Raw genomic sequence first — 26,472 nt, 5'->3', positions numbered from 1 at the left:
TCTGTGGCAATGGTTTATTGTAATTTGTGCAGTTGAAAGTTACCTGTCTGTAAATAACACAAGGCATTTCCTTGATTATTTCCTTCTTAGGAGAATCAAAATATTCTGGCAACATTGCAGCCTTTTCATCTTTATTAATTACCCAAGACATACGTAATTTGGAGCTTAAAAACACTGTTTCAGACAGCATGAGACTTTTGGTCTTCTCACGGCTGACAAGATAAAAAGCACCTGCAACAAAACCCCTAGCAGAAAATCCAGATAATGGCATTGCAAATATTGATGTGAACAATGCCAACCACATAACGTCAGATGTAAAGCTTCAGATCAAATGGGAGTTGACACAATTTTCCTCTTCTTGTTAATATAATATAAAGTAAGTTGCTTTTGTTTAATAAGCAGGCCTCTGTTTCTACGTTTGCACTGCATAAATCAGAGTTAAAGGATTTTAACATTTGTCTGCATGGAGAAATAAATTTTTGTTTTTCCCATTAGCCATTCTCACTATTTTTCTTGTTCTCATAAAGTGGGATTTTCACTGAAAGATGGGTGCTAACTGCTAGAAACCACCACCTTGAAAGGTATGGGCTTTCCTGTAGGCTAAAGACAAATGAGCAAGGTCTGATGTGGAAAAACCCTTAGCTGCTCTTTTGGTGTTTCTGTACACAAGCGAGGTATTCCTGCACGTCATCTGGAGAACCGAGGATAAGAGGGACTCTCTGGTGAATACTCTCAGGTTTCACATCCAACACCGCCTCAGTCCCTGTAGTCGCCATCCCACCTGCCTGTTCAATGATGAAAGCCATAGGGTTGCACTCATAGAGAAGTCGGAGCTAGAAAGAAAGAGGGAATGCATGAATTTCTTTGTGGGAAATTACAGCAAAGAATTTACCAGAACCTAACCTTCCTTTTGTGATTTTGGAAAATTTTTTACCAAATATCAGTTGACCTAAGTAGCAATGTCCCTCTATGAGCCCCTCCTTCTTCCCTCTCCTCTCCTCTCCCCTCCTCACCTCCCTTCACACCTGCTGTTTCGAGGAAGAATGTACTGACCCTGCATCCAGGCGTCACCACCATCGTTTCCAAGCTGACGTACTGATGTGCAGGATCAGTACAGCTCTATTTAGTCAAAAATGTCAAAAGTAGCTTCATCAGCAAAACAGTTAAGCCAGCTAAGTTAACAGTACCAGGAAAGAAAAGCCAAGATCTCTTCTCATATACAGGCTTTATGTGTTACCTCAAAGCTGGGGTAGCGGCATTGTGTTTGCTCAGGATATTTTGGAGTTTGAAACTTGATGCTCCCAGTTTCAAATTTCCAGATTTGATTGTGGCCTTCAGATATATGAGTAGACATTAGTGGCCTGAACTCATCCAGACAGTGATTCTGTTTTCAGAAGTAACCGCAGTAATTATTAAAAGCAAATTTTCCCCTTTGATATGGAGGCATTTTTGTTTTGGACCCTGGTATTTGTTCACATCTTTAAAAATGTTACCTGGGGTGCCTGTGTTCCGGTGGAATGCAAACTTATTTGGGACATATGCCAAAAGTTTCTGTGTTTAAATGGACATAGGTGACAGCTGGTTATTTTTTAACAGACATTATTTCGGCAGGTTTAGTTGAATCTGTGACAGTCTCTGAAGTGCTCATGTACAACAGTGTTAGCCCATTTTACATTTAAAGGACTTTTCATATATACAAAAGAGAGAATGTTTTCTGGGGAAAAGGAAGCATGACAGAATGCAACCGTATATAGAGGCAAAAAAATGGGTTGGACACAGGACTTTACCACCCATCATTCCTTTATCACACTGTTTCTAATAAAACCATGATATATCACAAACTTAAATAGCGCGTATTACCTTCATTCTTATCTTTGAAGCCTACTGAAGTGCTACTTCTGGTACAAGAACTCCATCTGACAGGCAACATAGGACCAATAGCCCTTGTTGTTCTCCTTAGTGCATGGCCAGCTTTTGGAAGATCATGAACCAGAGAACAGGAGTGGTACCACTGTGGAACCACATGTTGAGTTTCTTGTTGCTTAACTGTGACTACGTGGCTTAAGGAAAGCAGTTTTCCTTCAGGTAGTACTGCAGTTGCACTTAGGGGTCTTCAAATGGGCTCTGTCTTCGGACAGGTTTAACACTTTTTGCCTAGTATTAGAACTATAAGCTTCAAGTTCATAGAAAATGTTATTTAACATATCTGATTTGAAAAGAGGATCTCTTTGTTGCCTCATTCTGCACTAATCGTTGAGCACTTTGTTCTCGTCCTTTCTTTAGCTTAAAGAAGGAGCTCTATATGCAAGAGCCGACATGCATGTAATTTACATTTGCTCTAAAGCCTTTGGATCAATTCCAACGACATTTGCTTCCTCTCAGCTCTCTATCCAAGTGCATAGACTGTCTTTCAGGAGAATGATGATCAGGGCACCTGCCACAAAGGCATTATCTCTCTAACAAGAAGAGGTTTATGTGAAAAGAACTCTCTACACCTGCACTCTGAGAGGGAACGAAGAAAACTTTTATTTGTAATGATACTACAGTTTTGCTTCTTTCATTACTCTCTCTACTATGGCAGTGCAAGTCAGATAATCCAATAGTTAGTGGAGGCTAATTTGTGTGGATATCTTGATTTCTATAAAATTATATAAGCACTTGGTATGTTTGTTACTTGGTCCCGTTTCTCATCTTTTCTCTTCAACAATGGTTTAACACAGATTTCAAAACAAAAATTTTCATTTGAAGAGGCCAGTCAGCACACCCACTTCTCCCACACACAGCAAATTCCTTTTTTGTCTCTTGCTCTGATACACAAACAGATCCACACTGTTTAAGGGGCGTTAGTTTTATATTGTGTTGTGGGTTTGGGTTATTTGTTCGTCTGTTTTTGTGTTTTGTTTTTTTTTTCCTGGGATGCTGTATCAAATATTTAAATCAAATTTGCCTGGACAAAAATGCAGACATTTTCTGTTGTGTGTTCTGAAGAGAGTTCTTTTCCCGTTCTCCTTGTTTCCCAAACCACTTGGACCTGCTGCTATTGTGATAAATACATGGCCACCAGGATGGAACCAGTAGTCCTTTTTCCCTAAAGAACTGTAGGCATTGGGGTGTTCTGATACCAGTGTCGGAGACAGGGCAAGTAGTTTTATGAGGGCAAATTCCTGCAAATACCAGCCAAGGACACAAAACCATTTTAATAGAACATTTTAAGTATGGTATTGACCAGGAAAGAAGAAGGTCTTGCAGTCAGAACACCATGACCAAGCTGTTAAGCATTGAGCCAATCATTTCCTAAGCATGACCTGCAGGTTTCTGGTGGTCTGCAGATAAGCTGTATAACCAGATCTCTTTTAAAACATATTTGTTTAAAAGTTTGATAATAGGGGTATCTTGATGCTGTAGGAGAAAAGTTGAGGTTGACTATGGTCCATGGCCCAGCAGATTCAGGGAGTCACTGCATTGCATTGCACTGCATTAAGTCATGGTATGTCTTGTACAGGTGTCCAAATGGGAAATCATCTTTTTGCAGAATACTGATCCCAGCACACGTGAAACTCACCTTCCACTGACAGAGTCTTTCAGATCAGTTAGTAGAAGCCTGTGTTTGCAGCACTGGTGATAGTAAGCTCAGTACCCTTTGGAAATAGTAGATAGGCATACTCGGTTGTCTAACATTGGACAACACTCTGTCCGGTGTTCAGCATATCCCACCTGGACTCTAGTTGCCAGTATAAAGTGCAGAGGTCTTCCTTAGGCCTGTGTTGTATCTGCCAGGTCTGCACAGGTGTCTCAATGGGTTTCTATGGTACTGAAACATTTCTTTTTAGAAAAACGAATAAATCCCGTGGTTGCAGTGAAAATCATTTTACTTGTTTGTAATACAAAAACACACAGGAAGATTTCTGGCTAAATTGGCAATTGCCTAAATTTCTTACCTAAAGTCAATTGCTGACCATCAAATCCATTAATAATTTTCTCCGGGGATGGAAAATTATTATCTGTTGATATCTCTAAACTATTCCTTTACATCTCCGGGAAAACAGAGGTATCAGGTTAACTAATTTCAACAGAGAGTAAGTCAAATGATTTACCTTTCCTTTAGGACTCTTCTGATTAGCAGGATACATGAAGATCCCACCATACATCAATGTACGGTGAACATCAGCTACCATGGAGCCCACATACCTGGCACCATAGGGGGAACTGCCATCCTGAAAAACATAAAGCATTATATCTACCAGGCTAGACAGCTGGTAGCATGGTATAATGTTATTTTATTATAAAACAGGAATCAAAGCTGCTTAAATCAATGACTGCTTGTGTACACTGTAAACGCATAAACCAGCCTGAAGCTTAGCCTTTTGTAAGATGTAGTGATCGTCTATGGGGTTCTAAAATAAGCACTTCAAAGGGCGGCATTCACAGTTCGGAAACCAGGGTGCCTGCGATTTGAGTGCACTATTTGGTATCAACCCCCAGCCTGTGAAAAAGCAAACACTGCAAACAGTGAGTGAAAGCTTCTTCATATTATCAGAACAAGGTACCCATTTGATTGCTGGTCCTTAGCTGGTTTCTAAGCAGGCTATGAGAAGGGATGTCACTTTTCACTACACATCCAGACGGTTCCCAGAGGACCCCGTTTTTTTCCTTCTAGCTTATTTGTCAAGTTGTGAAGTTGGTCATACCATTCATTTAGCAGCTTAGTTTGAGAGATAGCAATTTATTAATGAATGTAGTTTTCCTTGCTCTTAACTTAGAAGTTAATGTTGTTGAAGGAGAGGTCATTTTAGTGAGAGAAATCAGGGAAGTATTCGTGTCAACCTCAGGTTTCCTGGTCGTAAGCAAGGTGTCTTGCACAAATAGAAGTTATATACACCAAATGAGCTTCACCTGAGAAAAGCTACGTGGCACCATATTTTTATGAAGGGCAGATACACAATACGAATGTAAACTGAAGGAAATCTTTTTGAAAGCTACTACACCAAGAAGTCTGTTGGTCTTTTGATATTTCTCACTCTGTCCTCAATGAAGCAGAGGCGGAATTTTTGCGTGCCCAGAAAATTACTAAAGACTGGGACTTCATGTACATTTAATACACGTATATATTTGTGTATTGTAATGCTAGAAGTTTTAAAAGACCTCTGCATGTTCTTTCTGTTTGGATCACTTTTCTAATAAAAGATCTTAGTGCTTCCTACAAAGCTTGCCTTCTGCTGATACTAGGTCCAGAGAAGTAGACAGAGAATTTGTTCAGCAATGCCAGCTCCCAGACTGTCAGACATCAGAAGGTAGTCACCCTTCCCAGCAAAATCATGAGGTTAGCTGGGAGAAAAAAATCCACAAGCGGGAAGGAAAAAAACACAGATAGAGAAAAACATCATTCAATTTTGAAATCACTTTTTCAAACTCTTCTATGCAGCTATAACGTTTGAGTATTTACTCTCTTTTAAAATGGAAATAGATTCTTATGAAATTACACCATATAATGCACCACAATACTAGGAAGTTGAGTCCTAAGCCAGTACATATAAGACGTGGATATTTGAGATAGCTGGTAGTAAAAATGGGAGAGAGAATGGTTCTAGCCTAAGTAATAACCCTTGTTCAGCTGTACTAGTGCTCTTTCCATGATTCTTTCTTCTTATACACATTAGGAGAACAATTGAAAATTCAGAGGAAAACAAGATGGAGTATGAAAGACATGATGGATGAGACACAGCCTGGAGCTTCTATATTTAGGTTTTTTTAAACATGGCCCTATTACTTCCAGGCACACGTGAACAATACTTTGATAGCTTCTCTGTCTCACATCTGTTTACACTTGTGACTTTGCAACTGCAAAAATCTGAGGTCAGAAAAAACACCTTAAGAGGTGTTAAAGGGAGACCAAAAGAAGTTTTCAGTTTAAGAAAAGACAATTTTCAGGGAAAGATGTGATTTCATTCTGAAATCTCCTTTAAAAATACAGTCAAAGGAAGAGCTCTCTTTTATGGCTTCAGAAGGTGATGAAGCCAGTCTTACGAAAAGTTTGTTACACATTAAGAAAAGGCATAGCATATCGATCGTAAGCAGGCCCTGAATCAGACTTCTGAGGTCTGCTTCTACGACATTATCAAATAAGGAGTCCGCAACTCACATGTATAAAATTTACCAATCATGAGCTGCACAGCTGAGCCACCTGTGTACAAATCATCAGATACGTTTGGGATCTGCTGGATTTCCTGTTTGTGTGCAGGTCATTTACACAATTTATGCGTACATGTGTACAGCTGATGAGATGCCACTGACAATTTTAGTTGCTTCTTACCCTGATAGAAATTCACCTGCCAGAAACCCGGCGCTGAGAAAATCACAGAATAGAAATTCCTCCATTCTGGTACAGTTATCACTTGAACCATGGACTGAAATAAAATTTTCACTTCCCTTAGCATCCAGCTATCTGCTTGTGAGGAATAAATAGTCATTTTAGTTTCTAGAAATGTTACTTCTTGTTTCTCTAGTTTGTTCACTTATGCATTTTCTTACAGATGAGAAAGTTAATGGGTGTTGCATGCGTGTTGGCAAATACCCAGGCTTTCTTCTCAAACAAAATAACAGAGCACTAATGTTAGGGAAATTCATCCCCAGTTTTGAGTAATGCCACACTGTGTGTTTGCCCAGTGAGCACTTTGCACTGGTTCAGCTGATGCTAATGAAAGAGTTGGAGAACATTGTTGTTCCCTTGGTCAGTGTCCATGGCATTTGACTGAACTTGTGATTGCTCTTAATTTCACCGCTTCCGCTGTTTTCTTTGCTTAACCCAGAAGAACAAAACGACCAGATAGGTCCTGTGATTTTTTTCGTCAGAGTGTGATGGAAGTCACTTTTTCATTTCTTTATTCTACTGATTTCTGACAGCTATCTTCCTCCACAGCAGAACAAGACCATATTTTTCTTGCATAACTGTGATGTCAAGGAGAGTGGGGAGAAAATAGTCTTTTCTACAGACTATAGTAATAACACCCTGCATGCCTCCCTCCACATACAGTTATGGTTACAAAAGCACAGTGTTTTTATTAGCTTCTTTATGTCACTCAGGCACAGTGGGGCTGACTGGCAGAAGAATGGTTTTGCTGTTGATGATAAGGTTTTGATGGCATTGCTCCTTAACCAAGGAGTCTCCATTGCATGGCTCTCAATCACCAAGCTGTGATGAAACTCAGCTTCTCTTGTGGCTGTAGGAAGCGAAGATAAAAATGCACGGAACAGCAAAGTACAATGATGCCCACAGCATGTTTTTGAGTTCTACCATCACTGAACCAGTGTCAGCTAGAGGCCAGGGTTCTGCAAACATTATTGGAGGAAGAACCCACTCTGGGAAGGAGTTAGAGTGAAATTTGTGCAGAAACAGTTCCTAGCCCAGCAGTGACCATTATACAGTGCAGACTGGAGTAAACGTCTTGTGTTACAGGCAATGTTTCAAATAGCTGCTTGCTCTTCAAGCTGGTTAAGCAGCAGGAGATTTTGTGATGCTTAAAAAATTAGGTTTAGTCTGGATTCTCCTTTGAGAAGCGATGTGTCTAGACAAGTATTTCCCACTAAGATCCTCATGACAATGGTAGGGGATTTACGGTTGACCTGGAGAACAGCAGCACTTTTCCATTGCTTTTAATTCAGAATTGATGCCCTTGGTGAATGGCAAAGAAACCTTGAGGGCCAACATGGCTTTGTAGTCCAAACTGTCTGATCTGGGATGCTGCTGTTAGACAGTAAAGGAAAATCTCTCCTCTCCACAAAAACGGTTTATTTGTAATGTTTGATTGCCAATGACAGCAATACAGAACAGGGGACATGTTGTGGACAATGTTCCACTTTGCTTGCCTGTTTTATTTTTAACTTTTCATTTTTCAGTGGCGATGTTACAGAGTCATCTGTACACCATATTGACCAAGAACCACAGGAAGGAGCAAACAGAGGTAGGATCAAAGGAAAAAAAAGGGATAACAAAGTGACAAGTAGCTCAAATTAATACCTAGTCTCTTGGCTTCCAGTGGCAACAAGGCCACAGGGCGATTGTGGTCTGTCTGAGTAAGAAGGGGTCTCCCATGCCCCATGTGGCAGTTCCTCCTCAATTTATAGGCAGGGGGTCTCCAGCAGATACCCCCCACTGCCCTTCTGTGTGCTGAAGAGACCAAAGCTGTGCAATGCTCCACCTGGGCACTGCAGGGAAATTAGGAGCAGCACCAATGTGGCTGTAGCTGGTAAGGCTTACAGTGGATGCCAGGAAGCAGGTTTCATACTATGGAAGAGTGGCAACACCTTCTCTCTCTTTTCCTTCTACAATACAAATATAATACCCTTTTTAAATCAAGGAACTCAGTTATGCTGTTTCCAAAACTCAGGTTTACAACAAGCTTTTAGATGGGCCAGGCACTTCCTTGTGCTTTGTGGGCATAACATTGGTGCCTTGGCCCTTCTCACACAGACAATGCTACGTCTCAGTGCAGCAAAGCAATGTGCTCGCTCAGCACCCTTGAGGAGGCTTCCACTGCCCCAAATAACCCATGCATGGCTGTGCTGCTTGCTTTAGTGACAAAAACACCTTTTGCCAACTTCTGCTGCTTTAGTGCAAGAACACTTTCAATAGATTTTCCTCAAATGAAGCACAGATTTGAGATAACATAGTGTTTGCAAATGAGGTTTTTCCTGTATGTCCTAACTGAAGGATTTAGTGAATCATATGACAGAGCTGTCCTCTCTGAGCCCGTGGTGAAGTATCCCTGTCTGGTCTGTCTACTGAGTTTGAAATCTCCTCAGTCTTTTCATAGTTGCCTGGGGTTGATTATTTGTTTAAGAGTTTTTCTTTAAAAAACACTTTGGTGTTTTTCAGAAGCACAAATTAACAAATCCAGTGCTAGTACTTTATACTGAATACACAGCTCAGCATAACATGAGCAGAATGAGAAGCACAGATCTCCTCTTTTCCAGCTAGATTAGGTTTCAGGAAGTATGAAAGTAGTGTCATGGGTTTCTGCTTCTCTCACAGCTGGACTGAAAGCAGACTTTGAAGTTTCAAAATAACCTTAAATATTCAAATGAATATATTTACAACGCTGTGATGTGGCACCCTCTGCAACGACAATCAGGGTAATATGGAAAAGAGGTTTTGATAAGAGGTCAGCGTTGCAGATATATCCAATGTAGTAACTTCAGATTTTCAGTTCAGAAGGCCTCTCTCACAGAACTATGGTTTAAAGGCTTACTTGTTACATTTCCCTTGTACAGCACCCTGAAGTGTTCAGCTGGATACATTGATTTTTACATGAGCCTTGTACAAGTATTGTCAACAACTAATAACTTAAAAAAGAATCCTATGGCTTTTTTTTGTTAACAGGAGGAACACTCAAAACAGTTTTCTGGCCAAATTCTGTCCTGAGCCATTACACGTCACCGTATTTCATTATGACATTCTGGTCATAGCTACACTGTCTAGAGAGTGTCCAGCTTTCCACACAGAGAGCTTGTGTTGTGTCCTCCTAGCACTGACTAGAGGTCATACAGAGCTGTATGTCCCCACAAGGAAGTTAATCAAACATAGGATAGTCTCAGCTTTTTCTCTCTAAGGAATACAGTATAATCCTCTTAAGAACAGAATATAGTGAAATTGTGCCTCACACCTTTTTTTTTTTTTTTTTTCCCAACCTGTGGCTTGGTTGGTGTTCCATATGATGCAGGTAGACAGTGCAAGAGTGATACTGCATCTCTCAGATGTAAGCATGTGCAGGAAGGAGAAGGTGATGCCACCCAGATCCCTGCAAGCACCTTCTGGGCAGTACGTGGAATCTAGCCCCAAATGCTCAGCTGCACATATGACTGAGCTGCATATTCAGATAAGCTAGAAAACAAGGGTACCCCTCCCATTTTGCCATCACAGTTTCAGAGCTTTGTCAAAAAAACCTTGTTGTTCATGTACAGCACATTTTCCTCCACACAGTGACAAGCAGGCTACGAATTTGCTTTCTGAACTCTAAGTTACAAAATATGTCAGGCCACCAGAAACCAACACATCAGATACATAACCAAAATGGGCCTGATGGCACGAAAGAGTTACATGGGGCTAAACTCAGCAAGGCCTTCAAACCCTTTCCCATCAGCCAGGACTTCACAGAAAGCAGTGCTTGCCGTGCTTGCCAGTGCACACAGTACATTGGGTACAGTGCTGATATTTTCTTACCTCAGGGAATTTCTTCTTTTGTAAATATTCTGTCATTGCAGGTTCAAAATACTTCGCATAACCTTCATTGAGACTGTATACCTTCCCTTTCTTCTTGATTTTAACATCTCTGTCCACCAAAATAAATTCACCGAGACCCTACAGAGGAACAGGGTAGACAGCTGTCAGCAAGCAGCAGAACTTTTTGTTGACTTTCTGTAACAGTTGTTACACTAGAGATGGCAGAAATGCTGGCACAGCTTGACCCTTTCAGCACCAGTCTTGTGTATAACTTCACAGTATTTCAAACAGAGCAGAAAGCACAGAATCTGCGTTAAGTGCATGAAAACTTGTCACATTGGTAGTATAAACAAAAAGCAACTTGACTGCAATAGTTAGCATATCAAATGAACACCAGTCAGCCCTAAAAGCAGACAGACCGTGAATCTCTGTCCACAAATCATAAGGTTACAAGTTAAGAAATTACACTGCCTTCTGATTTTTTAATTCTTCTTGCCTGTCTGGCCTAAATATCTTAAAGTGAACGTGGTCAGCTCTCCCCAGGTGTTGCTGTCTGCAGTTTGAGTCCACCTTTTCTTCCTCTGCCTTTAACCAGAGCAGTTCAGCTCCCAGTTCTTGCCACTTGCAATGAGCCTGTTTATAAATGTTAAAAGGAGTTTTGATAAAAATGCATCCTTTTATCAAAATTAACTCCTATGTTATTGCCCACATCTAATGCTGGTTTCTCAAATTAATTAACTTCTTCCTACATTCCTCCAGTAACACTTGTTGGGCTCCTGAGCTGGGCACCAAGGGGTGGCACACATCTGATTGATTGTATGTGTGTGGCTGTGCTTTTGCAAACTGTTGGGTGCACAGCTTAAAGGACTCAGCCTTAAAAATAAATTGCACCCAGGAAACCTTTGCATTAACTACATCAAGAAATGGTCCTTGCCCCAGGACTGAACGTGCTGAGGTTCTTCTACAGACAGAAAGAGCAAGAGCAAGAGAAAAGCAGTCCTTTAAGTGGAGGCAAAGACACTGTTCATAGTAAATTTTCTTAAGTGTTGCAAACCAGCAGTCTGGTTTGAATCAACACAATTTCAAATGCTTTTTAACTTAAACTCTCTTTCACTGAGTATTAGAAACAAACAGAGGTATTGCAACCAACATACTCATGTATTATTGAGTACTTGTAAACTGGAGGGGGGATGCTCCAGGATATGGGTGAAAAAAAATATTGCATAGATTGCCTAGATTACAGAGACAAAGAGTAAGAAAAATCAGTAAACCCAAGAATGGAAAGCTCTAAAAGATAGTGGCAAAGTGATTAACACCATGACTGTACCGGATCCAGCATGAAGCAGTCCACTCCTTGCCCTGTGGATAGGGCGACCAATGTAGCACTGCCGTACAAGGCATAGCCTGCAGCAACAATATTGCGTCCGGGCTGCAAAGCATCTTTTTCAGAGGGCTCATCATCTGTTTCCTGAGGAAAAATTACCATTGGACTGAAGGTTAAATTCTTACAAGAAACAATAAAAGCAACGCTTCAATGATAAAGTGGGGCAGATTTCCTTTTTGTGTCTATGCGGGCCTTTGAAACAACCAAAATAGAAGTTGTTCCCCCTAGTTCAGGACAAGTTTGGTACAAGTACGTGTGCACGCTGGGGCAGGACCTTGAGAGTTTGCTATTTTATACGTGTCATGCAATCAATATGATACTTGCAACAACGCTGATACCTCAGCATTACAGCCCAGTCTATTAATTCAAGATCGTCAGAAATCTGAGACAGAACAAAGGTACTAGTTTTCTGGAAATGTGAACATAAGCTATCATACTGACACCCCTCAGAAGGAATAACTGTGAGGTGAATGCAGTAATTGACATTACAGACAAATTGCTTCCAGTAATGCAGAATAAAAGGGTAGATGGTGCAACATGACGGAACTAAGATTGTGCATTGGTCTCTGCTGGTGGAGAGATGGGTAACAGGTGATAGAAATGTTGCTATAAAATAACAAAAGCATTTGTGTATGTAATATGTGTGTGTGTGCAGGTACGCATATGTAACTCTACATAGGACATTCACGTGGCACTTCAGGCTTTTAATCAATTTCTGACACTCGTATTTTGATTTAGTACTTTGGTTATCACTGAACCACAACATCCCAAGCAGACCTGGTGCAAATATTTCCATCCAGCTCTAGGTTGTGTGCCTCAGCCGCAGCTTACAAGAGTTTGACTGGTGGGGTGAGAAAGAACAGCCAAGAGTATTTGGGAGGGCTGGCTCCAGCCTTCACCTCCTGGAACTACAAAGCGGGTAGGGAATGCTTGATCTTACTGTTCCTTTAAAAGCTTGTCAATTGCATTGGATTTTCCATGGATGTTTTGATGGTGGTTTACACGGAATTAAAATGAGAAGCCCCTCAGATGTTTTCTTCAGGCCCTGGTTTAGCATTTTATTGATCCAAACTCAGACAATTTCTCAGTGATTGCATGGTCTGAGCCTGAGTAGCAGCTAAACAGAAATAGGAGGCCTAGCCTAAAATACCTGGTTAAAAAAATAAAAATCAGTGGACACTGTTTTGTGTAGGAATTAAAGTATTTGATGAATATTGAGCAAATTCTTTAAAAAATCAAGAATGTCTTTCACAGATATTTTCCAAAGGAAAACACCTCTCCTCCAAGAGAGAAATTCTCTGCTGCACCCCAGGGCAAGGAGCTCTCAGGGTGTCACGGTCTTAGCAAGGTGGAAGGCTAAGGGTAACCTGAGGATCCCGTTTGTTGTTGTATGCCAACATCTAGAGGAGAACTAGGTGTGGGACACTAAAACTACATCTTTCATGGCATATGAAGACAGTAATTCCACATCAAGGTGTTTTCATTTTCAGCTGAAAGATTTTGTTACTTTTGCTACTTTTACTTACAGAGGTTTTAGCTGTATTTTTCTCAAAAATAATAATAGTAATACTTAATTATTTTTTTTGCCAAGTTCTTCTGTGGGAAAAAATCCAGTTGCCAACAAGCTCTTCATGGGACCTGAAATATAGCTTATACAATATATCTGGTATGCAGTTCCTTGGAATTCCTCTATGTCAGGCTGCTTATTCAGAGATGTTATAATGCACATAATGAAGACTAGTTAAAACCCCTGCTTGTATATTCCAGAGCTTTGAATATTGACTATTAGTGGCTAATCTTTTGCTAAACAATCATCTTTTACAGAACCAACTATTATACCCTACATAGCATCTTCTCTTTCAAAAATATATGCCCATGGCACGTACATCTCAACATCAAAAGCAATGGTTGTGTATAGTAAACTAATTATTTGCAACATTAAATGCAGAATTAAATATACTTTTACACCACTAGTTGCAAACATATTATGATTCTCCTTGCTTTCTGTATACTTCCCTCATTAAATGAAAACTATTTTTTTATAAATATAGTAAAGATGTTTGTGTGGTAGGACATGGTGTATATACAGTCTAAGTAGCTGCTGGTTACATATGATATTGATTTAAAATATATTTTTCTGAGATGAGCTTTTCAGTCCTGTCTCTTAAATGCATTCTCTATGTACATATGGCTGAGAAACCACACGTGTTGACTATTCTGAAAAAGCAGAGGAACTCCTCCCTTGGGAGATGGACAGTTGGGCAGAATTCACTTGGTTTTCCATCCTTATTCACAACTGTGTTTCCAAGAGCCAGCTTCAAAAAAGGAAGGAAAAAAGCTCTGTCTCAAACATTCTGCAGAGCTTGTCAGAATGTAAAAAAGCTAGCGGATATTTCTCCGTTAAGACTGCAGGAGTTTTGTCCTGCCAAGTACCATGTACTGTGAAACAAACCAGGGAATTAAGCCAAATATTTTCACTTCTTTCTGGTGCACAGATGGATTTCCTATCTATTATATTTTGCCTACGAGATGGCGGTAGTGAAATCACTTTAGAGGTCTTTATGCAAAGCACTGAAGCAGACAGAGGGACTGCAGAGAAGCTCTGACAAGCGTTGACACAGTCACATCAGCTCATTGGTGCGAAGCAGATGAAACAAGGTCCGCAGAGTCTGGCTATAGGGGTACCCTTAGGTGATATCTGAGTTTGAAAATTTTTGCATGTATGATTTGCCAGCATCACATGAGGGAGTTCTCATCAGCACTGGGAGCAGCTCTGGAAGGACTTGGTTTTGAGGTCTCTGTATCATGTGTTTCATGAGTATCCTTCGCGTTTGCCCTGAATTCTTACTCCTTCCCTCTGAGGGACCACATGGAGGTGACAACATGGTCCTCATGACGGTGAAGGGAGGGGAAATAAAATACATCTGAGGAAATGGGCAACATTACAAATTAAAATCAGAATGAAACAAAGCAGCAGAGTTTCATAGCATGTGTGTGGAGCATGAACAGAGAGCTGCAGATTCAGTGCAGTGACATGAAAAATTGGGAAGAATCCAAGCAAAAAATACTTAGGGTCACCACATCCTGACACTCCACCAGCTGAGAGCCCCGCAGCAGCAGGGACTGTCAAGGTCCTATCCCTTGCTCTGGCTTCTGCTGATCCAGCAAGGCTTCTCCCTCAGACCCACTTTTCTGAGATTTCCAGTCTGTTTAAGAATACCACCCATGCTTCTGAAAGTAAAAGCCAGGTGTAAAAGTAATTAAACATACGATGGCATTTATTTCCCAGTGGTTTCCTCTAAGAAACTGATACAGTGCTCTGCTCTTCTGGTAGGAGGCAGTGGTACCACCATGGTGGTGGCTCTTGATTGGGAGCAGCCAGAGAACCATTTTCAGGTTTGAAATGTATTGGACAATTCTGGCCTTTGTAGATAAATGCTGATTATCTTTTTTTTTTTTTCCCTAAAATGAGGCAAATATTTCAGTTATGGAGGATGTGCCTTTGGAAATGAAGTTAAGGCACTTACATAGTAAGAAAATCAGTCATGCAATCATCTGAGAATTGGAAGGTACAAATTATCTTACAGGTGCTAAGCATCATCCTTTGAAATTACAATTGTTCTAGCTTTTCCAAAATTATGTTCATGAACCTAAATGGCTTAAAATGATGTTTTCTTTCTTAAGTGATCCTCCTTCACTGGGATAAACATCTCACTTTTATCCCTTTCACACTACCCTTCAGTAACTATCAATAAACCACTTGTTATTATTTCATTATTTCAAAGGGTTTGAAGTTAATTGTGTTGCTACAAAATTGTCTTGTCTGAGAGGAAGGCACATTAATTAACCTGTACTTTGGAATTAGCATTTTAGTGGCAAGAATTATGCAAGTGGAAGTCTGTAAATTCAGCATTGTTTCTAACTTTCCAGGGAAAATTGAGAAGTTGCTCTTGTAATTAACAAACGGTGCTTCATCCTAGCAGCAGGGTTTTCATTTGGATATGAAACATTTGTACAAAGCAATGTAATTTTCTTTTTATGTGCACTGAAGGATATCCACCCACATGAAAACCAGTAACTTTGAAACAGTATTTACAACGAATATGTTAATATATATTAGAACAACAACAACTATGGAAGGACCAGAAAATTAATTGAAAACTTGAGCTTTTGGGAACAGTGTGAGTTCTTTAGGAAATGTTTCAATCCTAAAGCAGAATCCTTGGGAAGACTGGGCAGTCCATAGTCTTTACACACCTTAACAGGTGAATTAAAGATGGTAGAGAAATCTAATCTGTATTTTAACCTGCTTCACTATATTAATCACACTGAGCACTTACTCTAATAGTTACGCAGAGTAACCTAACCCAACACTTCTAAAGAGAAAGGTGATGTTTAGTGTTTGTAAGATGGTGCTTACCACCTTTAAGAATAGTGGACCATGCAGTTGTTGCCTACTGTAAATGTCAGGAGGTGGTGTCGTCTTTTAGGCTTTCTTTAGAGAGATAAATGAAAAGATTGGGGACCCCTTTGCTTACCATAAGGGTGCATGCCATGGGTTGCATCCATACAGCTAAACTCTCTTCCCTGCAAAAAGCAAGGTGGTAGACGGCACTGGAGGTAGTCCCTGGGATGCTCTTTCCACAAGCCATAACCAGGTGTCATCTCAGTATTGTCTGGCCTGGACTGTGAAATTGTGATGGGGGTTTGCACTAACCATTAGCAGTGTGAACAGCCATATGCCAGCACTTGGCTTATGCCATGACCCTGTCGAGACTGTGCCGTAACTATATCTGGTTTACTAGTAGATGCGTATTATCAACAGTGAAGATTAGTGTATTGCCTACCAGAAATGTAAAAAACAAGGACTGGCCTGTTGAAAATTATGAGTTAAAAGATAAGAGTGGACTTAAAAAGCATATCTTCATATGTTTGAGGTTTAGCGTCTGACTCTGCAAAGACTTCTTCGCAGTCACAAGTACTGTAAAAGTTACTTCACGATAGTGATGGCTGAGGGTCTCCCATAGTCATATGACTGTGAGCTCAGGCTTTAGGAAAAACACCAACTGCTGGGAGATTAGCAGTGAAATCACAAGACTTGGCATGACTCTAACTATTAATGTTTGTTAATTGGCTGTGCAGTTCCCATTCTTTCCAGGCCCAAGGGAGCAGGCACGCTGGCATGGCCCCGCTGGCTGTAGGTGACTGCTTCCTTCAGCCTCAGGTGGCCTCCATCGTTAGCATGATTATAAACCCCCACCTGTAACAGGCACAGCAACTCACACTGGAAGGCCACCACACTGCTAACTGTGCCATGGTCCAGGCAGTGGCTGTCAGCCCTCCCCAGTCAGTATCCAGGAAGAAAAATACTCTGATTCATAGGCACCCCGACACCCCTCAGCTCTCCTGCAGTGAGTACAGGGTCACTTAAAGAGCTAGCTACCTGCCTGATGGTGAGGGGATTTTATTTAAGTGCCTGTGTGCCTGCAGGAGTGAAGTGGTGCCACTTAACAATTTCATCGTGCTGAGTGTCCCCTTCCTGGGAATTCAGGCAAAATTTTAGCATGCATGAATCTCAGGTGTTACCTGTTCTACACTTTCAGAGGCTCTGTTGATCCCAAAGACAATATAAGGACCTAGGAAAGAAACTAAGCAAATTGATGTACCCAAGACAATTTTCTTTCACCAAGTGAATTGTGCCATGTGTGCTTCTTTCATCATCTTACCTTTTTGTAGATAGCAAATATTGTTCCTATTGGTGCCAAGCAGTCTATATTGGATGAGCCATCAAGGGGGTCAAAGCACACCACATATTTACCCTGAAACACAAGTGGCAAGGGAAGCATTAAATGATACGTAGTCTTGCACTATTATTTCTTTTTACTTGACAAAACCTGTGTTTTTATGACTGCATTTAGCCGTCCAAGCAGCCAGACACAGCTTGCCAGAGAAGGCGACAGTGCTGACCCAGCTGGCCCTGCAGCACAACACCGGCTCCCTGCAGGGCCTGCCAGGGAAATGGGAGAGGGCGTGTTTCTGCTCAGACAGCACGAAATCTGATGATAGAAAGGAGCAGTCCTCTGCTGCCAAGCAGCGCAGGAAATTGCTTGAAAGCAAAAAGAGTGACTCATGCAGGAAGCAAGCATCTTCTTCGAGTAAATGTGCTTTGTTTGGTTACGTTTCATTCTGGACGAGGGGCTTTGCCTGTGATGTGAGGTTAGACGGTAAGAAGGCAGAAAGAAGGCATCTTGGGGAAAGGGCAGGTGACATCAGCCTGAGCAGCATCTCGCTGCAATAGGATCCCCTCCTGGGGGAAGCCTGATGAAGCCGTCAGGTGTTTCCTCTGGGCATGTAACGTAAAACCCAGTTCTGCCACTCTCTCATCTCATTTTATCTTGTCTAAATATTAAGGCAGTCCAAAACCATTACACTGGCGGTCGGGGAATGTAATAGTACACCTACACCTGGCATCTGGGGTGTATTAACAAGCTCCAAAATAATTATTCTCCCCCCCCGCCCCCCAAACTTTAATAATAATTTTACCCTCTACAGCTCCGTTAGCTGTTGAAACCGTGCCATCCACCACAGTTATTAATCAAAACAATGCAGTAATGCTGCAAATTTTCTGAATTCCCCCGGGAAGGGTTGGATTTGGGGCCAGGCCCAGGTTTCATACTTGAAACAAGAGTGCCACCTGCTGCTGCCTGAGCCGATAACCCCCTGAAGGCAGGAGCTGCACAGACCCGCTTGTCTTTCGGGGTGACGATGGCCTCCTTGTTCTCCTCTGTGACCAGGACGCAGGTGCTGTAGGAGGACTGGAGCATATTAATCACCAGGCTGTTGGATAATACATCCAGCTTCTTCACTTCGTCACCGGTCACGTTCACGGTGCCAGCTATGCCAAACCTACAGAAAAGTAAAAATATCAAGAAACCTGAGGGAGGCCAACGTTACAGGTTTTTAGGAAAAAAACAAGTCAGGGGAGCTTCTTCCTCTGATCCTACCACACCTCTAGCCTTTGGATTAAACTGCTAAGGTGCATTAGGAGATGGTTGCTGCTGCAAGAAATTAAAAGCGTGCATGAGAAAGAGAAAGGGCGATGGCATCATTCTGGGGCTTTACCTGCGTCCTTTTGCTTGGATGTTCTCCAGGCCAGGAGCAGAGCCCACAGACAGGTCAGTGGGCACCAGGCTTCCCTAGCAGCCCCATGAAGCAGCTGGCAGCAGCTTCGAGGAAGGCAGTTAGCATCTGCATTATTCTCTGCTGCTGGCTGCTTAGAGCTCCGTGATGGTCCTTTAACCCACATCCACTCAGTCCCCAGCCACCCCAAAATCAGAAATTTCAAAGACATCCCCAGGTAGTTCCCCATGCTGAACTGTATCTCAGGATCAAAGTCTGGTTTATTTGCTGATCCTCGGATGAGATAAGATGATGATTCCATTCCCTATCTTGATTTTAGCAATATAGTAATGATGTAGTATATAGTATTATATATATTTCTGAGATTTCCATTTGCAGAAGCACTGTTTAGACCTAATGTGTGTGGTCTGGGCATATTAGAAGTATAAGAAATGGTACAGGAAATAGATACAGCATTTTTATTGTTTATGGGAAAAAAAAAAGGAAGGGGAAAGGGGCAACTGATTAGTCCATAGGATGTTGGTCAGCAGCAGGCCTTAGTTAGGGGCAGGGTACTTTTGTCTTACCCAAAGCTCAAAGTTGCCTGAGCTTTTCAGAAGTATTGAGCATTCTGAACACTCTATTTTGGAGTGCCAGGTTTGAGATACTGGAAAGGACCAGGATTTTCAGAGCATTCTCCAGTTAGTGTGTTTTTAGGCACATTCCCAGCTCAAGTCTATTGCTTCAAAAAGTCCTGCTTTACTTTTTTGAATGGCAAATTTGTTAAAAGTTCGTGTTAAATTCTTTGACATTAAATAAGTCATTTCAAAGTAACCTATTCAGAAGGGCTAGAAAAATCCGAGCTCTCTGACTTCACAAATGCAGATGGATGCAAGCTAGTCACCATGGCTGAAAGTTTGGAATGTGAATTTCTGAAATTTCATGGTTAGTTGCAATAATTTGAATGGTGCAAGTTACTCATTTGTGGTTTTGGATACTTCAGATATTTCTGGTTCATCACCTGAAAATTTTGTTTATAGAAACACATTTGCTCCTTATCATAACGGATGTTTTCCTTCTAAAGGGAGGATTCATCCAGCACAGTAGCCATGTGTCCTGTAGGCTGGGTGGCTATTCCACTTCTAATCAATCAAATAGAGGTTCTCTCAACTTACTAAATGCTTCCGAGATTGCATATTGAAAGATAAAAATTAGATAAAAGCAATAAGCAACTGTTCCTCTAAGTCAGGGAGGCAAAACAGCTCAGCTTCACCCAGCAGGCCTAGAGACAAAGTACAGTTTAACATTTAGGGCACAGGAGCCTGACACTGCTTTTGAGTATGTCTCATGGTCCATGCCTGTAGAGTCAGGGTGATAGTACAGAGACATTGAATGCATGATTTGCAAAGATCATTGAGGACTTTGACCAAATAGTCAACCGAAATGCAAAAAAAACCAACAGAGAGTCATACATTTTGGTGTTTCCATGGGGAAAAAAAAGAGAACAAATTGCAAATGTTGTTTTTCTTAGTCTTTCTTAGAAAAATATATTTCCTGTCTTTTTTATGCATGTATGCATAGGCCTGTACAGAAATAAATTTTTCAAGACATAACAAAACCTGTATATTTAGAATATTTTAAATGCTTAATTTTATTAGGACATTCCAGCTCTCTGAACTGCTTCAGCTAGATCACCATCAAAAGAAGGACACCCCTGTCTATTTCACCTGGCTGGGTGAGGAACAGATTGGTTCATTCCAGGCTTTGCTAAGTCAATTCTTTATTCCATTTGCTAAACCACTAGAGGCCAAATCGTTGTTTGTTTTTCATATAGGGCCTTTTAAGACTGCCCACCTGTAACCCTGATACTATGTGAGGAAGGAAGGGGAAATGCACTCACGCGTGGCAGCATATGGCGTTTTTTGCAGGGCTGTTGCTTTAGAGCATTACTTATGCTGCAGTCAGGCAGAACATTGGCTTCCCGAGATAAACCAAGCCCTGATTTGCACAGCTCAGCACCCAACTTGGATGTTGGCAGAAAATATGACAGTGTGATATCCTGCATTAAAAATATCATGGTGTGATATTCTGCAAATTCACAGCAGATTTAAAAATATGTCAGTATCAACATGTACAAGGAATAAGGAGGTGAGCAGTGCCTTGAAGCTCTGACTTAAATTTTTAGAGTAAAGTATTACAGAACAGCAGGCAGTCTAAATGTCTACCTTGCACCCAATATTAAAATGCTCCTGAAAGAGAGATCTCCCACTTCCCACTCTTGATAATCCAGGCTCTGACCTCATGCCTACAGTCACTCAGCTTAAAAAAAGACATTTCCAACGTATTTATGAATCCCTGTCCTCTCCCCAGCCTTGCTGTGCAAGCAGCTGTCTCTCTACCTCCTCTTCCTCCCCATATCGCTAGGTAGGACTCACATGTGGGCAAGGCCTGCCTTTCTGACTGCAGAGGAAATGGCCTTTATGGCAGTCAGCATGGAGTTGAGCAGCTGTGTCAGCTCCCCTGTCGCTCCTTTAACGCGGCGTCCCTTCTCCATAACGAATCGTGTGAGCGTCAGCATATCCGTTTCGAAGGGGGTTTTGTCGGACATTTTTGCTGGGTACCAGAGTTCCAATCTTTTCGGCTGGACGAGACGCTTTCTTGCTGCGCGGATATCCTGGGTAGCTGTATTATTTTGAGGAGAAGCTGTTGGCTGCGTTGCTGGTCAGAGTTTATTAAGATGTTTCTGAGACCATGTGATTGAGTGCTCAGAATAACTGCACCCCAGGCTGGCTCCACGGCTCCTCTGGGATGCAGGAAAGGAGCCTGAGACGGGACTACAGCTGAGCAACCGCTGCTCAGCTGCCCTTCCCACACACTGAAATCAGTGATGTGCAGATCTAGTAACACGTTCTAATTGTGCGTTAGACTGCTTGTAATGCAAAACGCCAGCGGGATGCTTAGCTGGAAACTGCTTTCTGGTAGCTGCTGCTCAGCAACAAGCTCAGCAAAGCCAAGGCAAAGCACACAATGTGCAAGGCACCAGAAATGAAGGCACCATTGAGGGCATCGGTAACCACACGTGCCGTAGTGTCCCGCAGCAGAGCACCCACCGCGCTGTGACTCCGTACGGTGAAGTTCCCTTCATGCATTGCCTTCATCCCTGCTTGCTTACCCACTTTTGGCCTCCTCCACGGGGGAGGATTTGGAAGGTGTATGGTGCATCCCAGGGGAATCAACCAGAGATGCAGGGTGCATCTAGACATGCATTTATTAAGGATGTTTCACGTTGCTAGCTGGTATGCTGCAACCACGTTTTAATGACTTTGTTCCTAGTCTGGGCTGCTTGAATGTTATAGGGCTTGCATGAATGAGAAGTATTGGTGAGCTGTGGCTTGTTTGGTTACAAAGTAATTATTTCTTCAATAATATACAAATGAAGCTTATCTGATTTAAGCCCACCTGTGTCATAACTCATAAAATGAAATTTTACTTTGCCTTTGTTATTGTAGTGCACCATGTAAATACAGGTATGTCCAAGTTTGCAATTATACTGCCAGTAACTCCTTACAAGCAATACACTTGGATCACATGAAGCTAATGTGAAGGTAGACAGAAATGCCAGTGAACTACGTACATGCTACCTGGAACACTGGAATTACAGATATTAATTACAACACTACCTTCCCACTTGGATAACGCAACAATTCTATGTTGCAGCCTTCATTTTACTTATTAGCAGCACTCTTGTTTTTAAGCAGAAGATCTGGAAAGCCCACAAGCAAAACAAGAAAATCTGAAGTTAAAGAAGTTGCATTGAGTTTCATTGTTATCATCCATTTAACCCAAATTACTGCACTAAAACCATGTCAGGAAGACACAAACAAAATTAAGTAACAAAACATATACCTAGGTTCCTTTTTGTTAATAGGAACTGCAGCCGTACGCAAAGAGTTTGGATCTCCCTTTGCATTCCTTTTTTATTTGTTAGCATTTCTTTGGATTTTCCTAAAAGCATCTATTCACCTATGAATAACACATTACTTGGAGAGTTGTAAAGGGATTTGAACGCTAAGGTTTTCTACTTTGAAACCAGCCTCAAGCAAAGGTCTCAGAGGCTGACAGCGCTCAACACCACCTCAGTGCTGCTTGCATCCCGTGTGCAAGTCTCGTTCTAAGGAGGGGGAAGGACTGACAAGCAGAGCTCCTCACGTGGAGCAACAGGCAGGTTTTGCACTACATCTTCTAAGGCAATGGTAGAAGAAGAAAGTGATCTCAAAGATTTCTTTTTCTCTTTTCTACCACTGATCTACTTGAAAGTATAAGATACTATTCACATCATGGGACAGATATTCCAGAGCACTTTTTTGCCAGGTTAGGAGACTTTTCTTTCTTTGAACATACTTTGTACAAAACCAAAATATAATATATTTAGGGAGCTGTGGGATAGCACATGGTGCTATTAGTAAAAGAAGGGGATGAGTTTCACATTATACATGCAAACGGACCTGCTGTCCTAAAGTACAGTCATTACATTCTGCACATTATTTCGTCACCGTGGCAGATGTCAGCCTGACCAGTACTAAAATGCTTTTAATGCAAAATCTCTCTGCTGTGTAGCTAAAATACCATCGGGATACACAATCAATTTAGCAAATAAGAAATGGGGTGGGAGTTAGCCTGTGGCTTCTAACATCTGTCAAAACATCACGTGCAAGTCTTTACTGTTGATTCCAAGTGATCTTTTACACTGGTCAAAAAGGCAAAGTTCAGATCATCTTCTAACAGAAAGTTTGTTTTGGAGTTAGTGGTTCAAAGGCTGTTCTCAGAGCTATTAAGTCCATTATTTGCCTCTTTCTTTCTTTTCTTCTTTAACTGAAAAATCCCCAAATGCTTTTTACAGGTACTGGATACTTTTTAGTACATCTGAAGCACAATGCTTTGAGCTACTGCTCAAATAAGAACTTAACTTACACTAATATGTAAAGAACACAGACTCTACACGAAGCTTTCCGGAAATACTGCAGCCAACAGTGGAGCAAGAAGAGAAATAAAAGAATAAAACTTGGACAAAGGCACAAGACTGGGTTGCATGAAAACTTCACCCTGCTTTAATAAATACTGTGATCCCACTGAATGGAAAAAAACTGAATGATTAAGCTGAATAATATAAATATATAAATAATATATAAATAATTACCATTTAATGAGGGGCAGGGGAGTAGGGGGGAAAAATCAGATTGTTTCAAAAATGTGTGATGATTCTTTATAAGAATCATTCAGTAAGATGGGTTGGAACAGCATAGAAAGGATAAAAAAATAAACACCTGCATTTGACAGATCCGTGGGAGATTTGCTGTCTAATATAAAGATTAGACAAGAGCTCTCAGGGGTGAGTCACACTTCCACTGGCATATAGGCTAGCCCTGTGCCTTAAAGGTGACACCTCTTCTAACTGATTTGAAACATTAGTCGCTTGGATGGCACCGGTTGAAATTGGAGCCAGCGACCTTTCACCAAATGCCACAGTTCAGCCCATGAGCAGGGCAGGGGGTGGTTCTGCAAGGGGGGCTGACGGTGCACGCGGTGACAAACGACCCTCTTGCCCCGCATCGACACGCAGGGTGAGCTCTGGGAAGGGGGCTGGGGAAGGAGATTATTGAACCGTTCTCCCAGCTGGTGGCTGCATGGGGGTGCTGTTCAAATGTGGGCTTCCGTATTACAGACAGAAAGAAAAGCCCAGCTCACAATGTGAAAAATGCTAACTATAAAATGTCAGCCTACAGGCAAAACCAAAACAGTGGAAACCGAGCTAGCAGACATGGGCAGTATTGCCTTTCCATCTATAACCTTTACCTGCTGCCAGTATGGTGTCTTAAAAATAGATATATCCCCGCAACCCACGGATTCCTGAAGGGGTTGAGGGCAGAATAGAGCCGAGGAATTCCTGTAACTAGGCAAAAATGGCTGCTGTGGATGCTGCCTGTCAAGATGTGCCAACAGACTTGTGAGACACCGTAGTCCAAACTGATACATGGAAAGCCAGAAAAAAGCTGTAAGGGCTTCCAACTATCCTCTGCTTAGTCTATTAAATACAAAATTGTGTCCAGCTATGGTTCTGGGGACAGGTCAAATTAAAAACTTAGAGATCTAAAAAAGCTGTGTATGACAACAACAGCCAGGCACTTTCCTCTAGGAGCAGCATCCAGAACCTCAGAGAGGTTTAGCGTCCTTCTCAGCTTGCTGCCTGCTGTTGTTGATTTAGTGGGCTTGGAGCCTTTTGAAGTGCTATGGGGTATGTGCTAGTGCCTGTTAAGTAAGGGAATGCTCAGGAGAGGAATATGCAGCTCCTTCGGGAAGTGCAAGGTAGACATCTCCAGCCACTCCTAGGACCTTCACTCCTCGTCAAAACTGAGAGAGACTTGCTGTTTCTTTCGCAATCACAATGAAAAGACAAAACAGATGCAAGGACAGCTTTTTTTTTCCTTTTACAAAAGTGAGAGCATGGCCACAGCCCAGTGGTTGGCTGCTCATGTGAAGAGGCAGAGGACGCAGCATTGGCCCCAGCACAAGAAAGAGCAGCCTGTGAAGAAAAGCCCGGGCCACAGGAATCCCCCAGCACATGGCTGTCCCACTTGCTGACATGAAGTCCTCTCTCAGGTCATGGCACAGCACTCACAGATCAGGGTAGTAAACCCTCTCCTTCCAGGCTGGCCCCCAGACTGGCAACAAGGGCACCTCGCTTGGGTTTGAGCCTTCCTCCAGAGGGGAATTAATAAAAAATTAGACAGCATACCACATGGTTGCTTTCTGTGGGGTGCCCGATTTTGCAGATGCATATCAGGCAAAGTACGTAAGCCATAGTCTGCTTGTTTCCCAGAGCAGTTTGTCCTACAGAGGAGCCAGATCCTGTGCAGGGCCAGACTCAGACCCTCACAGCGTGAAAAGGTGTGAAAAACACAACCAGAATGAGAGCTCAGTATAGATTTCCAGGCCCATCCTAATCTTTTAAGAGCTCAGGTCCCTGCAAGCCCCATCTTCACTAGCTTCACTAAAGTCTCATCAGAAACAGCATTTTCAGCAGCAACTAGCCATTTGGCCCCTGCCAGAAACACCTTGTCCCCTATCAGTTTGGACAACAGATGGATATATACACCCATCTGACGGTTGCCAGTGTGCTTCCAAATGCTCCAAATGCAACCTGTGTCAGAACAAGGCCCCCTATGTTTTTTTGTCTGTGCCCTCACAGAGCATGCCTTCACAACATGGCCTCTAGGTTCCCCCCCGACTCTTTTCGTCTTGTTTTACAAGAAGAACCAAGCTCAGACAGGGTACCTGCACTGATGTATGCAAAATTCTCAGACAGGCAGTTTTATAGCTCACTGCACCCATAGACAGGGGCTCCCAGACCACAGCTTCAGTGAATGTTCACTGGCAGTCTACCCAACAGCAACATCCATGTGTCCCTTAGTTTGAGTTTGGTGAAGGCAAGTGGGCAGTGAGAAATGTCAAAGATTTGCAGATTTGGATCGAGTCAAAAAGCTTGTGAGCCACGGCCATAAACTGCACCCGGACAGGTGGAGAGCCCATCCAGCTCCCAAGCACTAATGTCCTGTTCCCAGCAGCATGCTCTGAATCAGCATTTTAAATGTCAGTGTGCTTTGTGGGGATCTTCACAACTTACTTCTGCTTGCACAGCAGAATCCTTTTCCGTGGTAATACACACTCCCAAAATAACACAAAGAACACCTGGGGA

At 42.0% G+C, this 26,472-nt stretch overlaps 1 protein-coding gene across 1 annotated transcript; it reads right to left on the bottom strand.

Moving 5' to 3' along the window:
• Window positions 1-21,525, bottom strand: LOC134508861 (fructose-1,6-bisphosphatase isozyme 2). Its single transcript, XM_063320995.1, has 7 exons — window positions 21,155-21,525; window positions 18,344-18,506; window positions 17,327-17,419; window positions 11,544-11,684; window positions 10,217-10,354; window positions 4,095-4,214; window positions 1-833 (listed from the first exon to the last, which is right to left on the bottom strand). Exons 1-7 carry the CDS (start codon window positions 21,325-21,327, stop codon window positions 639-641), a joined length of 1,023 nt encoding a protein of 340 aa, XP_063177065.1. The 5' UTR covers window positions 21,328-21,525; the 3' UTR covers window positions 1-638.
• Window positions 21,526-26,472: the final 4,947 nt, after the last annotated feature.

The sequence above is a fragment of the Chroicocephalus ridibundus genome, chromosome Z, assembly GCF_963924245.1.
Source record: "Chroicocephalus ridibundus chromosome Z, bChrRid1.1, whole genome shotgun sequence".
NCBI lineage: Eukaryota > Metazoa > Chordata > Aves > Charadriiformes > Laridae > Chroicocephalus > Chroicocephalus ridibundus.
This window is presented reverse-complemented; position numbering and strand designations above follow the sequence as displayed.